Source organism: Oncorhynchus tshawytscha, linkage group LG11, assembly GCF_018296145.1.
Source record: "Oncorhynchus tshawytscha isolate Ot180627B linkage group LG11, Otsh_v2.0, whole genome shotgun sequence".
Classification (NCBI taxonomy): Eukaryota; Metazoa; Chordata; class Actinopteri; order Salmoniformes; family Salmonidae; genus Oncorhynchus; species Oncorhynchus tshawytscha.
The window spans coordinates 17,056,016-17,070,812 of NC_056439.1; the positions used below are offsets into that span (position 1 = coordinate 17,056,016).

At 42.4% G+C, this 14,797-nt stretch overlaps 2 protein-coding genes across 7 annotated transcripts in view; one reads left to right on the forward strand and one right to left on the reverse strand.

Moving 5' to 3' along the window:
* The first annotated feature begins 220 nt into the window (after positions 1 to 220).
* ccdc170 (coiled-coil domain containing 170) lies at positions 221 to 6,025 on the forward strand. Of its 2 annotated transcripts, none has more exons than XM_024436928.2 (10): positions 221 to 394; positions 1,183 to 1,365; positions 1,622 to 1,807; positions 1,885 to 2,010; positions 2,250 to 2,450; positions 3,884 to 4,057; positions 4,375 to 4,524; positions 4,821 to 4,910; positions 5,163 to 5,366; positions 5,516 to 6,025. In XM_024436928.2, exons 1-10 carry the CDS (start codon positions 350 to 352, stop codon positions 5,795 to 5,797), a joined length of 1,641 nt encoding a protein of 546 aa, XP_024292696.1. In that variant the 5' UTR covers positions 221 to 349; the 3' UTR covers positions 5,798 to 6,025. The 2 variants fall into 2 exon arrangements, with proteins under 2 accessions (XP_024292696.1, XP_024292695.1); XM_024436927.2 differs by having other exon boundaries at positions 222 to 394; positions 4,818 to 4,910.
* Positions 6,026 to 14,797, reverse strand: part of syne1b (spectrin repeat containing, nuclear envelope 1b) — a 142,230-nt gene continuing 133,458 nt past the window's right edge. For 2 of the 5 annotated variants that reach the window (XM_042329845.1, XM_042329843.1), the window contains 7 exons: positions 13,052 to 13,263; positions 12,525 to 12,725; positions 11,012 to 11,140; positions 10,497 to 10,709; positions 10,140 to 10,235; positions 9,011 to 9,081; positions 6,026 to 7,315 (listed from right to left, as the gene is read on the reverse strand). In XM_042329845.1, coding sequence (XP_042185779.1) covers positions 7,075 to 7,315; positions 9,011 to 9,081; positions 10,140 to 10,235; positions 10,497 to 10,709; positions 11,012 to 11,140; positions 12,525 to 12,725; positions 13,052 to 13,263 — 1,163 coding nt within the window. In that variant the 3' untranslated portion in view covers positions 6,026 to 7,074. The other 3 variants (XM_042329842.1, XM_042329841.1, XM_042329844.1) reach the window with 2 other exon arrangements.

Genomic DNA, 14,797 nt, shown 5'->3' on the forward strand with positions numbered 1-14,797 from the left:
AAGAATATGTTTCAATGGCTGTCATGTTAAAAATAACTACAGTATCTACGTTAAGTCACACTAGATCCGCATAACAGTTTGAGGTTTGAACGCAAGCTTGTTGTGCATAAAGTTTCATTTGAACAGCTACCGTATTTTCTGGTTGCAGTGACGCGACGTAGTGTCATCCTGAAGCAAGGGATCCTGAACAACAGTACCCCCTGTGGTGAAACGAGAGACAATGTTTTCTGTTGCCTGGAGACTCCTGGAAACAAGCACTGTATAGCACTTGGTTGAAATCCCAACACAAAACTCTCACCTATATCTATTCTATTTATAAGGCGACCTACAGATAACACAGAGAAATAAAATGGAAAGTATTGATACCGCAACAGAAGGCAGACAACTGGATAAGGTAAAATAGAAATGTCATGAATAGAGCTGACCTTATTCTACATGTCAGGGAAGCATGTTTGTTCTACACTTAAAGGACATTTTTTGTTGTTGCTGCAAACGTCACCGCAAATCGCAGTGTTTGACAATCACTGTTGTTAAAAAAAAAAAGATGTTATCTGGTATAACTTTTTTACCTTATATTTTTTTTAAATAAAAAAACGTAATTTGCCGTTTTCACATATACACAGGTAATGAAAATTAGGTTGTAAAGTAAATTAGGTTGTAAAGTTGTCCTTTAAAAATTAGGTTGTAAAGTTGTCCTTTTAACATAACATAGTTATAATTGGTTTAAATTTACCCACTTTTTCTCCCTAATTTCGTGATATTCAATTGCGATCTTGTCTTATCGCTGCAACTCCCCAACAGGCTTTGGGAGAGGTGAAGTTTCTTCCGAAACATGACCCGCCAAACTGTGTCCCTTAACACCCGCCCGATTAACCCGGAATCCAGCTGCACCAATATTTCGGAAGAAAGTTCAACTGACAACCAAAGTCAGCCTGCAGGCACCCGGCCTGCCACAAGGAGTCGCTAGAGCGCGATGAGCCACGTAAAGCCCCCCCGGCCAAACCTTACCCTAACCCGGATGAAGCTGGGCCAATTGTGCACCGCCCTATGGGTCTCACGGTCATGGCCAGTTGTGATACAGCCTGGGATCCTCTGCCTTAGACCGCTGCGCCACTCGGAGACTACTAACATAACATATTTAACTTGTTCCACAACATTGTGCCCTGCTTAATGTGTCCCCAGGTGGAGCCCTGCCTTGAGAGGGATAGACTGAGGATGAGGGTCTCTGTGTTAGAGGAGAGTGTGAGGTCCTACGAGGTAGAGTGTAAAGCCAGCAGAGAGACGGTGATGAGACTGGTGGCAGAGGTGGCCCGGGAGAGGAGGAACACAGCAGGCAGTGCAGAGGCTCTCGATCTGCTCAGACTGGTATGTATCCATATGTGCATCCTTTTAAAACACATACGCTTTTCACTTTGTGTTGATACGAGCTGTACTTTGCTGGCTCTGATATATATTTTCCAGGGCAGTACAGCCTGGAATTGGCTTTTCTCAGTAGTGTACTACTGTCATCTTTGTTGTGTATAAGCATCAATTAATGTGTTAAATCTTTATACATGCATTATGTACAGTAAATGGTTATTTGTTGCAATTTTGCATTTCCTTATCAAAATATGTCTTCCAGGATTTAGATAGTGCCTTGCTGACCAAGAGGAGCACAGATATGGAGAACCAGAGTTTAGCAGAGAGGCTGGAGGCCAATCAACGTGTGGTTGAGGCAGCCAAGCAAGAGGCAGGGTGCCTGGAGAGGCAGATCCAGGAGCTGGAAGGGAAACTCCAGACCAGCCAGGGGAAAAACCAGGCTACAAAGGTAGGATTGCAATATTCCCAGGTTTTCCCAGAAATCCAGTTTGAAGGATTCTAGAAATTTTGAGACCCCATTCACAGGGGAGACTGCAGGCCCTCCTGGGGGAGGTAGGGGCCCTTCTGCAGCTGGGTCTCTCCATGCCAACCGAGGAGGAAATACTACAGAGACTCGGGGACCTCTGCACCAGGCAGGAACGTATGAAAGCGGTAAGTAGGGTTTTTTCTGTTCTTATACTGCTACATTGTTATTACATCAGGTGACAGTTTCAATAGGCAAGAATATAATATACTGATAGATAATCAATCAGGATTTTCAATCATTTTATACCTGGAGATACAATGTTTGAACGATAGCCTAAAGTGGGTGTGCATTGCAATAACCTTGAGTAGTTATTCTTTATCAGTAGTTGTGTTTTTAAGTTTTGGCCGCCAATATTTCCTGTCAGATTACGGAGGAGATGGAGAGGAGGCTGTCCCAGGTCCGTGAGGATGTGTCCAGGCAGACAGAGCTCCACCACAGTGCCCTGCAGAGAGCCCAGCTGGCTGAGCAACAGGTCACAGACCTCAGCGACAGGCTGCAGGGTTTGGAAGCTGAGCTGATGACTTCAGACGTGCACCGAGATGGGCTGAGTCATGACAGACAGCTTGTGAGTGAGCACACTGGCAACCATGTAGAGTGTGCAGTAGGTGAACATCACACATTTCTCCACTGGTGCTGCCCCCCCCCCCAAAATGATAACAGTATTTATAACTAATGTTAGACACAGTATATAGAACATATAACTACGGTAGGAAATAACACTGTTGATACCTCCATGCTATAGTACGCTATAGTAAATAATCCCTCAGCACCCAATCCCCCTCCTCAAAAAATATCTAAACAACTACACCCTTGCCTTTCGTGAACCAACTCCTTTTTCCTACTAGCATTGGCTTTTCTGATAGCTACTTTATTGAGGAAAAATTGACTTACTATAACTGAGTTGTGGTTGTCCCACCTAGCTATCTTAAGATGAATGCACTAACTGTAAGATGCTCTGGATAAAAGCGTTTGCTAAAAGACGAAAATGTAAATGTAAAACGTACACTGGGTGTACGAAACAATTACGAAAACCTGCTCTTTCCATGACATAGACTGACCAGGTGAATCCAGGTGAAAGCTATGATCCCTTATTGATGTCATTAGTTAAATCCACTTCAAAATCAGTCCCCGGGTCCAGAACAAATGCAAGGAAACATACAGTATTATACAGAGCCATGAGTGGATGGAACTCAGCAAACCTGGTTAAAAAAAAACCTAATAAAGCGACACTTCACGGCACAACGCCTCTCCCCCATGTGACCTACTTGTTGTGTGTATGTACTAACGTGTGTTAACTGATAGATGCAGACACACACTACATGTTAATGTTTAGAAACGGATGTCAATTCTAAAGTTTTTTTTTGTTGTTGGTAAAGCCTTTTTCGTTATGTGTCGGGCCCCGTCACTAAGACTAGCTGACGCTAGTGGGGAGCCTAATAATTCAAAGCAAATCAGTGTAGGTGAAGGGGAGGAGACAGGTTGAAGAGGGATTTTGAAGTCTTTGAGGCAATGGAGACATGGATTGTGTATATGTGCCATTCAAAGGGTGAATGGGCAAGGCAAAAGTGCCTCATAAACTCAGTTTATAGAGTGCGGTAATAGAGCACGGGAGCAGCATACTATGTGTGGGAGCTTTTCTTTTTTTATGACCAAATCTGGAAAGGGACCTTAATAGGACCAGGACCACGACCATCCTCGTACTAAAATCATAATGGTACATTTACTGTAAATGGATTTGGATGTTTCTAGAATAGCAGAGATATTACTGCCTTGGCCTGTATTCACAAAGTGTCCCCAGAGTAGGAGTACTCATCTAAGAACAGGCATCTAAGGACTCTTATTCGTTATGACCACCCGTACGTAAAATGTATGCATGTATGACTAAGTCTCTTTGGATAAAAGCGTCTACTAAATGGCATATATTATTTAAAAGGCTAAATTGCAGCACTCCAACTCCGAGACACTATGTAAATATGGGCCTTGTGTTTTCCCATGTAGTATGAGCAGTTCCTGGAACAGTTGTCAGAGAGGATGAAAGTAGACTGTATCGCCACTGACCTGGGCTACGACATGAGACTTCAGCTCATTCTGTCTCGGGCAGAGCAACTTGTCAAACTAGAAGGGACGGCTTTGGTGGAGAGCAAGACCCTGGCCCACAACCAACAGCGAAAGGTACACAAAATGAAACTAGTAGCTACTGAACCAACAACTTAAGAGTGTACATATCATTTGTTTATAGTCAGAGGGTTGTTTGCACACCGTACATCGTTGTATACATTGTCACACCTTACATCGTTATATAAAACAAAACTCATGCACACTGGTATTTTTGTATGATCCGCATTCCACAATGTACAGTATTTAATGGATCGCACGCCAACATTTATGTCAATCTAGTTACTATCATTATTGTTTCATCTACTAGTATCATTGTATGTTGTGCTTAAACACCTGTTTACCATGTTTACCGTATACCATGTTACCTGCAGTTGAAGATTCAGAAGGAGCGGTTGGAGAGTAAGGAGCTCCACATGGAGCTGTTGAGGAGGAAGGTGTCTGAGCTAGAGGAGGAAAAGAGAAGTCGCTCAGCCCTGGCCATGCAGCGAGACGACGCCAATGTGACCGCCCGGAAGATGCAGGTAGCCTAGAGGTTAGAGGGGTGGGCTAGTAGCCAGAAGGTTGCTGGTTCAAGCCCCAGGCACGGGCGTAAAAAGTGGAAACTGAACCGGCAACTGAAGGGCTGCTGGTCTGTGATCCCAGGTACTAGCTCCTGCCATTGTGCCCTTTAGCATGGCACTTACCCCCTAAAACTGAACCCCTAAAGGTTAAGACAGAAGCCACATTTCTGTTTCTTACTAAACTGACGATAAAGTATGTATTCTACTGTATCTAAAGAATCTATTCTATCTTAAGTATCTATTCTATCCTAAAGAAGAAGGTGGAGCGACTACAGGAGGAACTAGGATCCAGTAAGGTCTCCATCACAGAGCTCAAGGCCCAGCTGTCACACACCAACGAGCTGAAGGTAGAGGGCAGGACAGCTCAGGCCCACACATCCTCTAGAGGCAGAGTCATATAACTTCATTTCCTGGCGACTTCCTGTAGCTACAAGATTGCATATTGAGCTTGAATAAAAGTTGGTTATTAAAACCCCTAAGCACTGTCTTATATGTAAATTGGGAATAATTGTTTAAAGACTATACTTTCTAATGTTATGTTGTTGTTAAGTAACATGATCAAAATACATTCATGTCCAATTTGGAATGATGTGTCGAAGCTCAAAGTCCTGGAGCAGAGTCAGACCAATGTGGAGCAGAGTAAGAGACTGGAGGACCTGGAGAAGGGCAAGGCCAAGGTGGAGAAGAAGTTCAGCACAGCCAGGACAGACCTACAGAGCCAGGAGCATCTGGCCAGGGAGGCCCAGCAGCAGTTGACCAGCCTTAGACAGACCCTGGCTCAGCTCACTGACAGAGAGAGAGAGGTGGGGAGGATGGATGGATACATAGTCGTATTAACATGCACATACGCACGCACGCACGCACACACACACACATAATATAATTTGATTGAGGAGTACAGAAAAAGACCATCCGAAACCTGACTGGAGGTATGTTTACTCTGTTGTTTCAGTTGGTAGACTTCCGTATGGTGGTCTCTCAGATGTTAGGTCTGGATGTCTCAGCCCTGGCCCTTCCAAACTATGAGATCATCAAATCTCTGGAGAGCCTGCTTCACCCCCACCATCACCCCCACCATGACCTCCACCACCACTCCCTGGCCCTGTCCTGGCCCTGTCCTACCCACTACCAGAACCACCATCTCCTACAGCTCCAGGACCGAGATACCTCTGGGTCTGTCACATCCCGCTCAGTTTTCTCTCAGAGGTCCACTGGCCCCGAGGCTCTCCTGTGAACGAAGCGTACATCTGCTCATCCTGAGGACTCTGCTCAGGACAGGCACCTGTATGATATGAATGATTTATTTAAATGATCAAAATGTATTCATTTGAGATGCACCATATATATTTTTGCCCATTGAAATTGGATTTGACACAGTTTATGTCGTATCCAAAGTCAGATCCACTTACTGTCAAGTCAATAGCACTGAATCAGCCATTTTGAATAAAAGACACAATCAAAATGAGAATTTGGCATTCAATATTTGTGATTTAGGCTCAGATATACATTATAGATATACATTTATATTATGTACAGAACATGTTAAGTAATCCTGGACTGTTATACATGTAATACTGAACGCACAGAGCCATAGAAAATATACAGTTGTTTTATAATTCGTTATAGTTTTGATTAATAGTAAGTAGATCATTTCCATATTTTCAATTAGAAAAATAACAACAAAATGTGTTCAGTACATTATTTCCATACAGTTCATATTTTTAAAGGTTTCTTATACAGTCAAACAGTTTCGAGCAAAGAACTCACATTATTTCATTTGTTTTACATACACACTCAAAACACAATTCAGATTAAATAGATTCTTACACACACAGTATAGTTCATATTTTTAAAAAATCAACTATTCAACACGTATCAAGTAAAAGCATAAGTAAAATCAAAGATTATAACTGCATGCCAAAATACATGTAAAAAATAAATGCAATGAAAGTCATCTTAAAATGTTAGGGTTAGCCCTAACAGGCAAATTCACAGGTTACATGTTCTGTATTGAACTAGGTGTCAAATGGCAGCTGTGTTTCAACCCAACAGTTCCAGCATCCAGTTGATATCCACTGACAGCAGTCAGAAACATTTTTGGTTCTTACATGTGCTGCTCCAAAAAAATGCTTTTCCCGTCTATACATGACAGACAACTAAAAGATGACATGAGTGATTCTATCAGCTACAAAAGATAAGTTAAGACAGCTGCTGTACTCCATCCACACAAAGAAGACACGTCCAAAGATCAGTTTGAGATTTGGGTTCCTATGTTTCTTGCTTATGGGGAGCCGAATGACGGCATTGCTTATCTGTCTATTCTTCATGGAAGCTGCAAGGTAGTGGAGCATTGAAACAGTTCCAATACAATTAAAAACCCCAGACTGTGATGATGTTCAAAAACCTCAACTGTCCTCCTCAGGTTCGTCTCCATGCCAGGGCCAGGCTGGAATATACCGGAAGTAATCTCGCTCGGCACCCAGAACCAAATGTTTGGTCTGTCATGATAGACTACACAGGAGGGGGCCCGTTGGTGTATTTGAGCATGGGGTAGAAGGAACGGGCAAAGTTATTGGACTGGCTGCAGCTGAAATCCCCCTCGTACATTGGCACCAGGCAGGCCATGCCCACCAGCAGCAGGAGGAGGAGCAACTGGAGGGGCACCGCCACGCACAGGACGCGGTACAGGAATGACGATGGTATCACCTCGGCCTCAGAAGGGGAGGAAGCGGACCCAGCGACGTTGGGAGACCTGATTAAACACGATTCGGGGAGCACACAACAACACCAAGCCAAGTAGATTTAGGTTATGACACCTGTAGAGCTACGGATCTGCATCCAGACCACACATCCATCCAAGTATACCTTATGTACTGTACTTAGATTCAATAGAATCAAAAAATAAATGAATAAACTATTTACTTAAAAGATATAAACTATCCCAAATGATCTTGAGGAACTACGGTATGGCAGTTCTCGAACAAAAATTACGATGATGAACTGTGTATCTCCACAAACATGATCGAATAACCAAACGATATCTGTGATCAATACACTGACTGAGTCATTTGAATATCACTTGACACTTGAAATATGTGGAGCTGACATTCCTTTCTAAAGGATGCGAGGTGTTAGGATGCGTGACAAAAAGTAGCAGTTGAACATTTAGATAGTCCTACAAGGGTCTCACTGATGAGTTTATATCCTGTTAAAAAAGCATGCCAAGACAGGAGCATAGCAGCATAAAGCAGTCTGTTTTAAAGGGGGTAGCTGTAGCTCTGCTCTTTTTTTAGCATTAGTCAGCAGCAGAAGCATCGTAATACAGCCTCATCTGACTGTGAAAAACATTGGCTGCTGTCAAACTGAGAGGAATCATAATCAGTCAACGCAGGAAGTAAACTGAAAACTGAAAAGCAATGAGGACTTCCTGAATTGATCCCAGCTCTGACCGGAACACTAAATCGCTACTAAATACGTTAAATAACCTGTTTGGTTAATGCACAAGGGATGTAAAAGTAACAAAACACCAGCCGAGAAGAGTTACAGTACAGTGACTTTGCGGCAATGTGATACCTGATGTTGATCTGTTTTACATAGCTCTGAGGTCTATTTTATAACTGTGAAATTAGCTTACTCTAAAATGATTACTAACAATATGTGTGTAGATAACACTGATGTCTGTTTTACCCTCAGGTTTGACCGTCTAGACTCTAGACTGTGACCAAAATGCCCCCCCATCCCCCTCCCCCTCCTAACACTTCACAAATGGAGACCTGAGAGGTGAGACCCAGAGATGGCAGATTGAGGGGAACGAGGGGGAGATGGTGGATTAGTTATGTGAAATAGAAGAGATGTCACACACAAGAGAAATAAAGAGAAAGGAATAGAGAGATAGACTTGCTGCCATCACATTGTTCATTGCAGACACTTGCTGGCTTGGCAATTCAAAAGAAAAACTGTGTGTGCCCATCAGCAGTAGAAAAGGAGCGTTAAGGGCCCTGTATTAGAGAAACAGTTTACAGTATGTTAAGCACTCAAGGTGCATTCTTGGTAGCGCAGTTAATCAAGCAGCCGAGGACATTGGCGGCGAAGAGGCTTGCAAGTCTCATTATATTTTGCGGAACTGTAGTGTAAAGGATTTGTGGGATATAACCACCACCTACTGTAAACCCCTAGCCTCTACATAGTATCTAGAATGGTAGAAGATGATGGAATTCATTTAATCATTAACCTTTAATGAACCTTTGGTAGTAAGTAAAATAAAATAAAAACAGCACTCAGGGTTTTCTATCCCTGTATCGTTCATTTTTGTTGTCGTTGCACTGTAGCGTTGCCCTGTACTGTATGTGTGCAGTGCAGCACAACGGACTGCGGTTTCAGAACAGGTGTAACATGTTCCACGAGTTCCATTATCTTCTGGGTGTTCTAGAAACCAGGAGAAAGGTACCTGTGTGGTCTGTGTGGACTGCTCACAGAGGGTCCAGAGGTCTGCTGGGACAGACTACATTTGCCCCGTTGCTGTTTGCAATGAACAGGGGGGGGGGGTAAAAGAAAGAAAGTATGTTTCAGTCCAGGCAAATCAAGAACAAAGCTACCGATGAAAAGGAACTACCCAAAATGAAAGATTAGAAAGGCAGCAACAAAATCAGATGTGTGAAGGAAGGTGACAACAAGAGAGATAATTCAATGGAAAACAAGGAAACTGGCTTTTTTTCAAAGTACACAGCTACTTTGAACCGCTACAGCTGAATGGCCATGCTGTTATTTTGAACAACGTGAATTCATACGCTGCTGAAGCACGACTTGTACTATGTCCTATATTATAGGATGAATGACTTGTTATGTGGGAGACACAAGATATACATGTACTGTATCTTAAAATCATTGAGATCAATTATCGGGATTGACTTTAAAAAAAAAAAACAGGTCATTTACTTCAGAGAAAAACAAAAAGGAATTGGAGAATTGGATTGATAAAAACCAAGCAGGATTAAATGTTCTACTTTGTGTTTTCAGCAGTATCAAAGAGCCAGTATTCCTTGAGCACTACACTACAGGGACCTACAACTACAGAACACTAAATAATGGAAGAAAAAAACAAGAAAGAGTCAGTCCGGTAGAAGTAGAAGTTTAGGGGGCAGAATTTGGGACGTAAAGACATGTTGACTTCAAATGTTCAAATTTGGGTAGACATTGAAGTCAAGTCAATCAAGAAGAGAAGGGGAAAATAAAAAAGGGGGGAAAGAAAAAATAATTAAAAAAAGAGAGGGAATAGCCATGTCTCCAAAACTCTGGTGGGTTTGGCTCGGGAAAAGAAGACATGCAAGGTGTGAAGGTGTGGAAACAGGATCAGAGTGTGGTGGGAAAAGTATATCAGTCGGTGTACAGATCAGAGGTGAGAAGGAGAGGTGCTGGGATGGTGGGAGGGAGTGACTCTGCATGGGCTTAAACTGGAGAAAACTGAGCGTTGCATTCGGGGGGCACAAGTGATGCACTGTCTGGGCCTTTCGGGGAGTACCAAACACTTTCCTTCTGGTAGAGCACCATGTTGCGCAAGGGGGACTACTATACGTTACCGATCGACGGCGACTTGGCGTGCTCCTGCCCGACACCGGGCTGATGGAACCAGAGGTGGTGTCCAGCTCATCAGCCGACGACCATGAAGACAGATCCTGAGAGGAGAGAGAGAGACAGGACCGAAGGAAGAGAAAGAGAGTAAGGGGACGGACAGACAGACAGAAAGGCAGAGAGAGAGACACACACACACACACACAGGGAGGGAGGGACCGAGCATGAGAAATTGTGTTAGATACAGTAAAGAAAGGCTCCAAATTTTTCTCCTGTACTATTTATTATTGTGTAATTTGTGTACTGCATGGAGGTGCATTCAATTGCTCTATTTAATTGTGCAGTACAAGCGCTGCTTTTCTGACCTGTTGGCTACTAGTGATGTTCAGAATCCTCTCCAGCTCTCTGAGGTCTCTGGTCACCTCCTTGAAGAGAAGTTTGAGGCGGTTCCCGATGACGTGCACCTTCTCTTTGGCCTCCAGACAGTCGCAGCCCTCGCTGTTGACCAGCAGCTGCAAGGACATGTCCTGTAGGGACGACACTTTCCTCTGGGAGTCCAGCAACTCACCACGGATTTGCTGTAGAAGGAGAGGAGTGGAGATAAAATGGTGGCTCAGGCTCACTATCATAGTGCAAGGAGTCAGTGATTCACAGAATATGGTTTTTGCATATTTAACATTGACTACATTGCAGTCCGACTGCGCAGAATCTCTGATCTATAAATGACCTTGCATTCCAAACAACTAATCATAAAGGAATCAATATTAGAGATTCTGCATCAAACGGATCCCTAAAAAACAGTTTAACTAGCCTCTCGTCACAAACATGATTTGGTTCTGAGTTTCAGGATTACACATCAACATAAGGCTTCTCTACCGACCATGAGTGTTTTGTGGTGATCATGGAGGGTGTCGCTGTCCCGGATGGGGTCAATGGGAACGATCTCGTTCCTCCTGCGGTCAATGTTCTCCAGCCACAGTAGCAGGCCGTGACTCATCTCATGGAAGTCCTACAGGAGACGAGATGTGAATACAAATGCAAAGACGATGGAGTATTCAGCACTCCACGCCACCTTCTATCAAAAGTCATGGCTTCTACCAAAAGTAACATATTTCACATGTCTAACTAATGATAAACCTTGATTTTGATGTCCAGGACACCGAGACTGTCTCAGTTGTCAAACATGCAAACAATATCTGTCCAGTTTTGGATCTTTGATTAAGTCAACAGTAGCCTGGTCTACTTCTTAATCTTCATCATGGAAATGCTACCAAAAATAATTTACTGAAATTTGTTTCAAATGACGTGAGTCACCCACGATTCACCAAACAACATTTTTAAAAAGAGGGGGAGCAAAGTACTTGGAGCATATGTTTTCATTTCAGTCTCCTCCATCTCCACTGACCGAAGTTAATTACTAGGATTTTTTTTATATGGGTAATTTTAAATTAACAGCTGTACAGAAAGCCAATTTACAGAGGAGGAATTTCTTGATGCAATTAAAGCCTTTAAATCAGGGAAAACTCAAGCACTTGAGGTATATCAGACATTTTTTTTTATGTACTCAGAGGACTGCTTTTAGCATGTTTTAACCACTCCAGATACTCAACAACAAGAGACAGAATCATTAGATCACTTGTTTTGGTACTGCCCATATGTAGCTTGTTTTTGGTTGGGGGTTCAGGGATGGCTGAAGAATAACAACATTTACCTGGCGCTCAACTCTGCAAATAGCACTGCTGATTTGAAAAGTCATAGTTAATCGATCCATAATATAATACTCTTAGCAAAACACTTGTATCTTTAATTTACAATCTGTAGAAACTATGAGAATAGAAAGGTTGGGGACTTTTGTGAAACATCACAGCACAGTTGAAAAATACATGGCTACGAGAAATCATAAAAATGTATGGTATTCAGAGATAGATGGGAGGGGTTAAGGGGAGCTGAAGGGTGGGACATAAAAAATAAACACAAATACATTTTAAAAGACAAACGTAAAATATACTGTGTCCGTAAAATGTATGTAGTATATATAAGCTGGAAGTAGAAGCCTAAGTATTGTTATCCATTAGTTTACTCCAAATAAGGGAGGGATGATAGGGTTAAGTGAAAATAATTAAGAAGGAAAATATATACATATTATTTATATTTCCCCCAAAATACTGTATATGGGGGACTACAAATGATGCAGACAATTACATTGATAGAAGCCACTATCTACAAGCAATATAAAAGCTGATCTACCCCCTAAAAGAAAAACAAACCAAAAAAACTGTAGCCTGGTCCTAGATCTGTTTGTGCTGTCTTGCAAATTCCTCAACGGCCATTTGAGTTAGCAAGACAGCACAGATCTGGGACCAAGCTAGGTGGATAGACAGCTGGACACCTACGTGACACTGCATGAGGGCATTCTGTAGTGCTGCCCTCCACTCCCCCAGAGAGGTGCCAAGTCTGTCCCAGCGGTTGTTCATCTCTTTCAACCTGGCCTGCAGGTCCTGGCATTCCACTGTGACAGACTGGACAAAATCTGCACTGCACAGGTTAATGGACAGCACAATGGCCTTACGCTTGTCAACAGCCTTCTGCAGCTCCTGTAGAAAGACATTATGGAAAGAGATGATTGGAGATGGTGTATAATATCAGCATAGAGTCTTTAAAAAAAACGTAACTTGTGAGAATTAGGGTTGCAAAATTTCAGAAACTTTCCCTAAGAGCCCAGGTTTTTAAGAAATCCCATTTGGAGGATTCCCGATAACTAAGAGGGAATAAGCAAGGAGGGAATCCTCCAACTGGGAACCATACAACTGAAAAACCCAGGAACTTTGGGAAGGCCTTGCAAACCTTGCAAGCTTTCTAATCTTAGTGAGGATGCTAAACACACATTTCAGGACTCAGAGAGCAAAAAGCCAAAGATCACCTTGAGTTTCTTGATGCGCATCTCCATGGTCTGGATGTCGGTGCTGAGGTCCAGGCTCCGCTGCTGCTCTAGCTCCGCCGCAGCCTGCTCCAGCCACACCCACACGGCATTGAGGTCAGAGTTGAACTGCTGCCACTGCTGAAGGTTCTGCTTCAGACGCATCTCTTTACTGAGGGCCTGGGCCTGCAGCAACTCCCAACGTTCTATCACACCTACACCACAGGGGTGGAAGAAAGGGGTATTATAATATATAAACAACGTTATACAATATAGCTATACTATATTTATCCATCTCTTTACTGAGGGCCTGGGATGGGGCAGCAACTCCCAGTGTTCCATCACACCTACACCGCAGCGGGAAGGAAGGAGTATTTTATTATTTATTTGGTAATGGGATATATACGTAGTTATTTATTATATCTATGTCTATCTATCTCTTTACTCAGGGCCTGAGACTGCAGTAACTATCCTACAGTACAGTACAGTATAGGAGGAAGGAAAGAAAGGGTATGAAATGATTAATTTGGTAATGGGATATATGTGTAGTTTATCTATTATTTTATGTCTATGGCTAGTTATATATTCAAGCATTTGAGGTTCGATAGAACTTACAGCCCAGTACAGCCCAAAGAAATGTGTATTCTTCTGCCCCAAAGGAAGAATCTGCCTTAAAACGTCTGACTTTGTACTTCTTTACCTACTTCTCTCATTGAGCCTACTGGCGCATAAGGCAAAGACAAGGCAGCAAACACACAACCACCACACAATGCTATGTCATCGTTGACTACAAGTTCTGGGCATCAACGTACCATTGCTACTTTACATCTAAAGACCTCTCCATTACTGACTATGTTAAGCCTGATTTACAGTGCCTTCACAAATTATTGATACTCCTGGACTTATTCCACATTTTGTTGTGTTAAAGCATGAATTCAAAATTGATTTTTTTTTAAAGAATCTCATCCATCTACACACAACACCCCATAATCACAAAGTGAAAACATGTTTTTAGAAATGTTTGCACATTTACTGAAAATGAATGATTATCTTCTTTCTGGGTAAGTCTCTAAGAGCTTAACACACCTGGATTGTGCATTTGCCCATTATTATTTTCAAAATTCAGTAACTTGGCTACTCAGGAACATTAACGGCATTCTTGGTAAGCAACGCCAGTGTATATTTGGCCTTGTATTTTAGGCTATTGTCCTGCTGAAAGGTCAATTCATCTCCCAGTGGTTGATGGAAAGCAGAGGAGCAGGTTTTCCTATAGGATTTTGCCTGTGCTTAGCGAAATTCTGTTTATTTTTTATCCTGAAAAACTCCCTAGTCCTTAACAATTACAAGCATACCCATAACATGATGCAGCCACCACTATGCTTGAAATAATGGAGAGTGGTACCCAGTGATGTGTTGTATTGGATTTGCCCCAAACATAACACTTTGTATTTAGGACAAAAAGTGAATTGCTTTACCACATTTTTTGCAGTATTACTTTAGTGCCTTCTTGCAAATCGGATGCATGTTTTGGAATATTTTTTATTCTGTACAGGTTTACTTCTTTTCACCCTGTTAATTAGGTTAGTATTGTGGAGTAACTACAATGTTGTTGATCCATCCTCAGTTTTCTCTTATCACAGCCATTAAAATCACCATTGGTCTGGTGAAATCACTGAGCGGTTTCCTTCCTCTCCAGCAACTGAGTTCAGAAGGACAAATGTATCTTTGTAGTGACTGGGTATATTGATA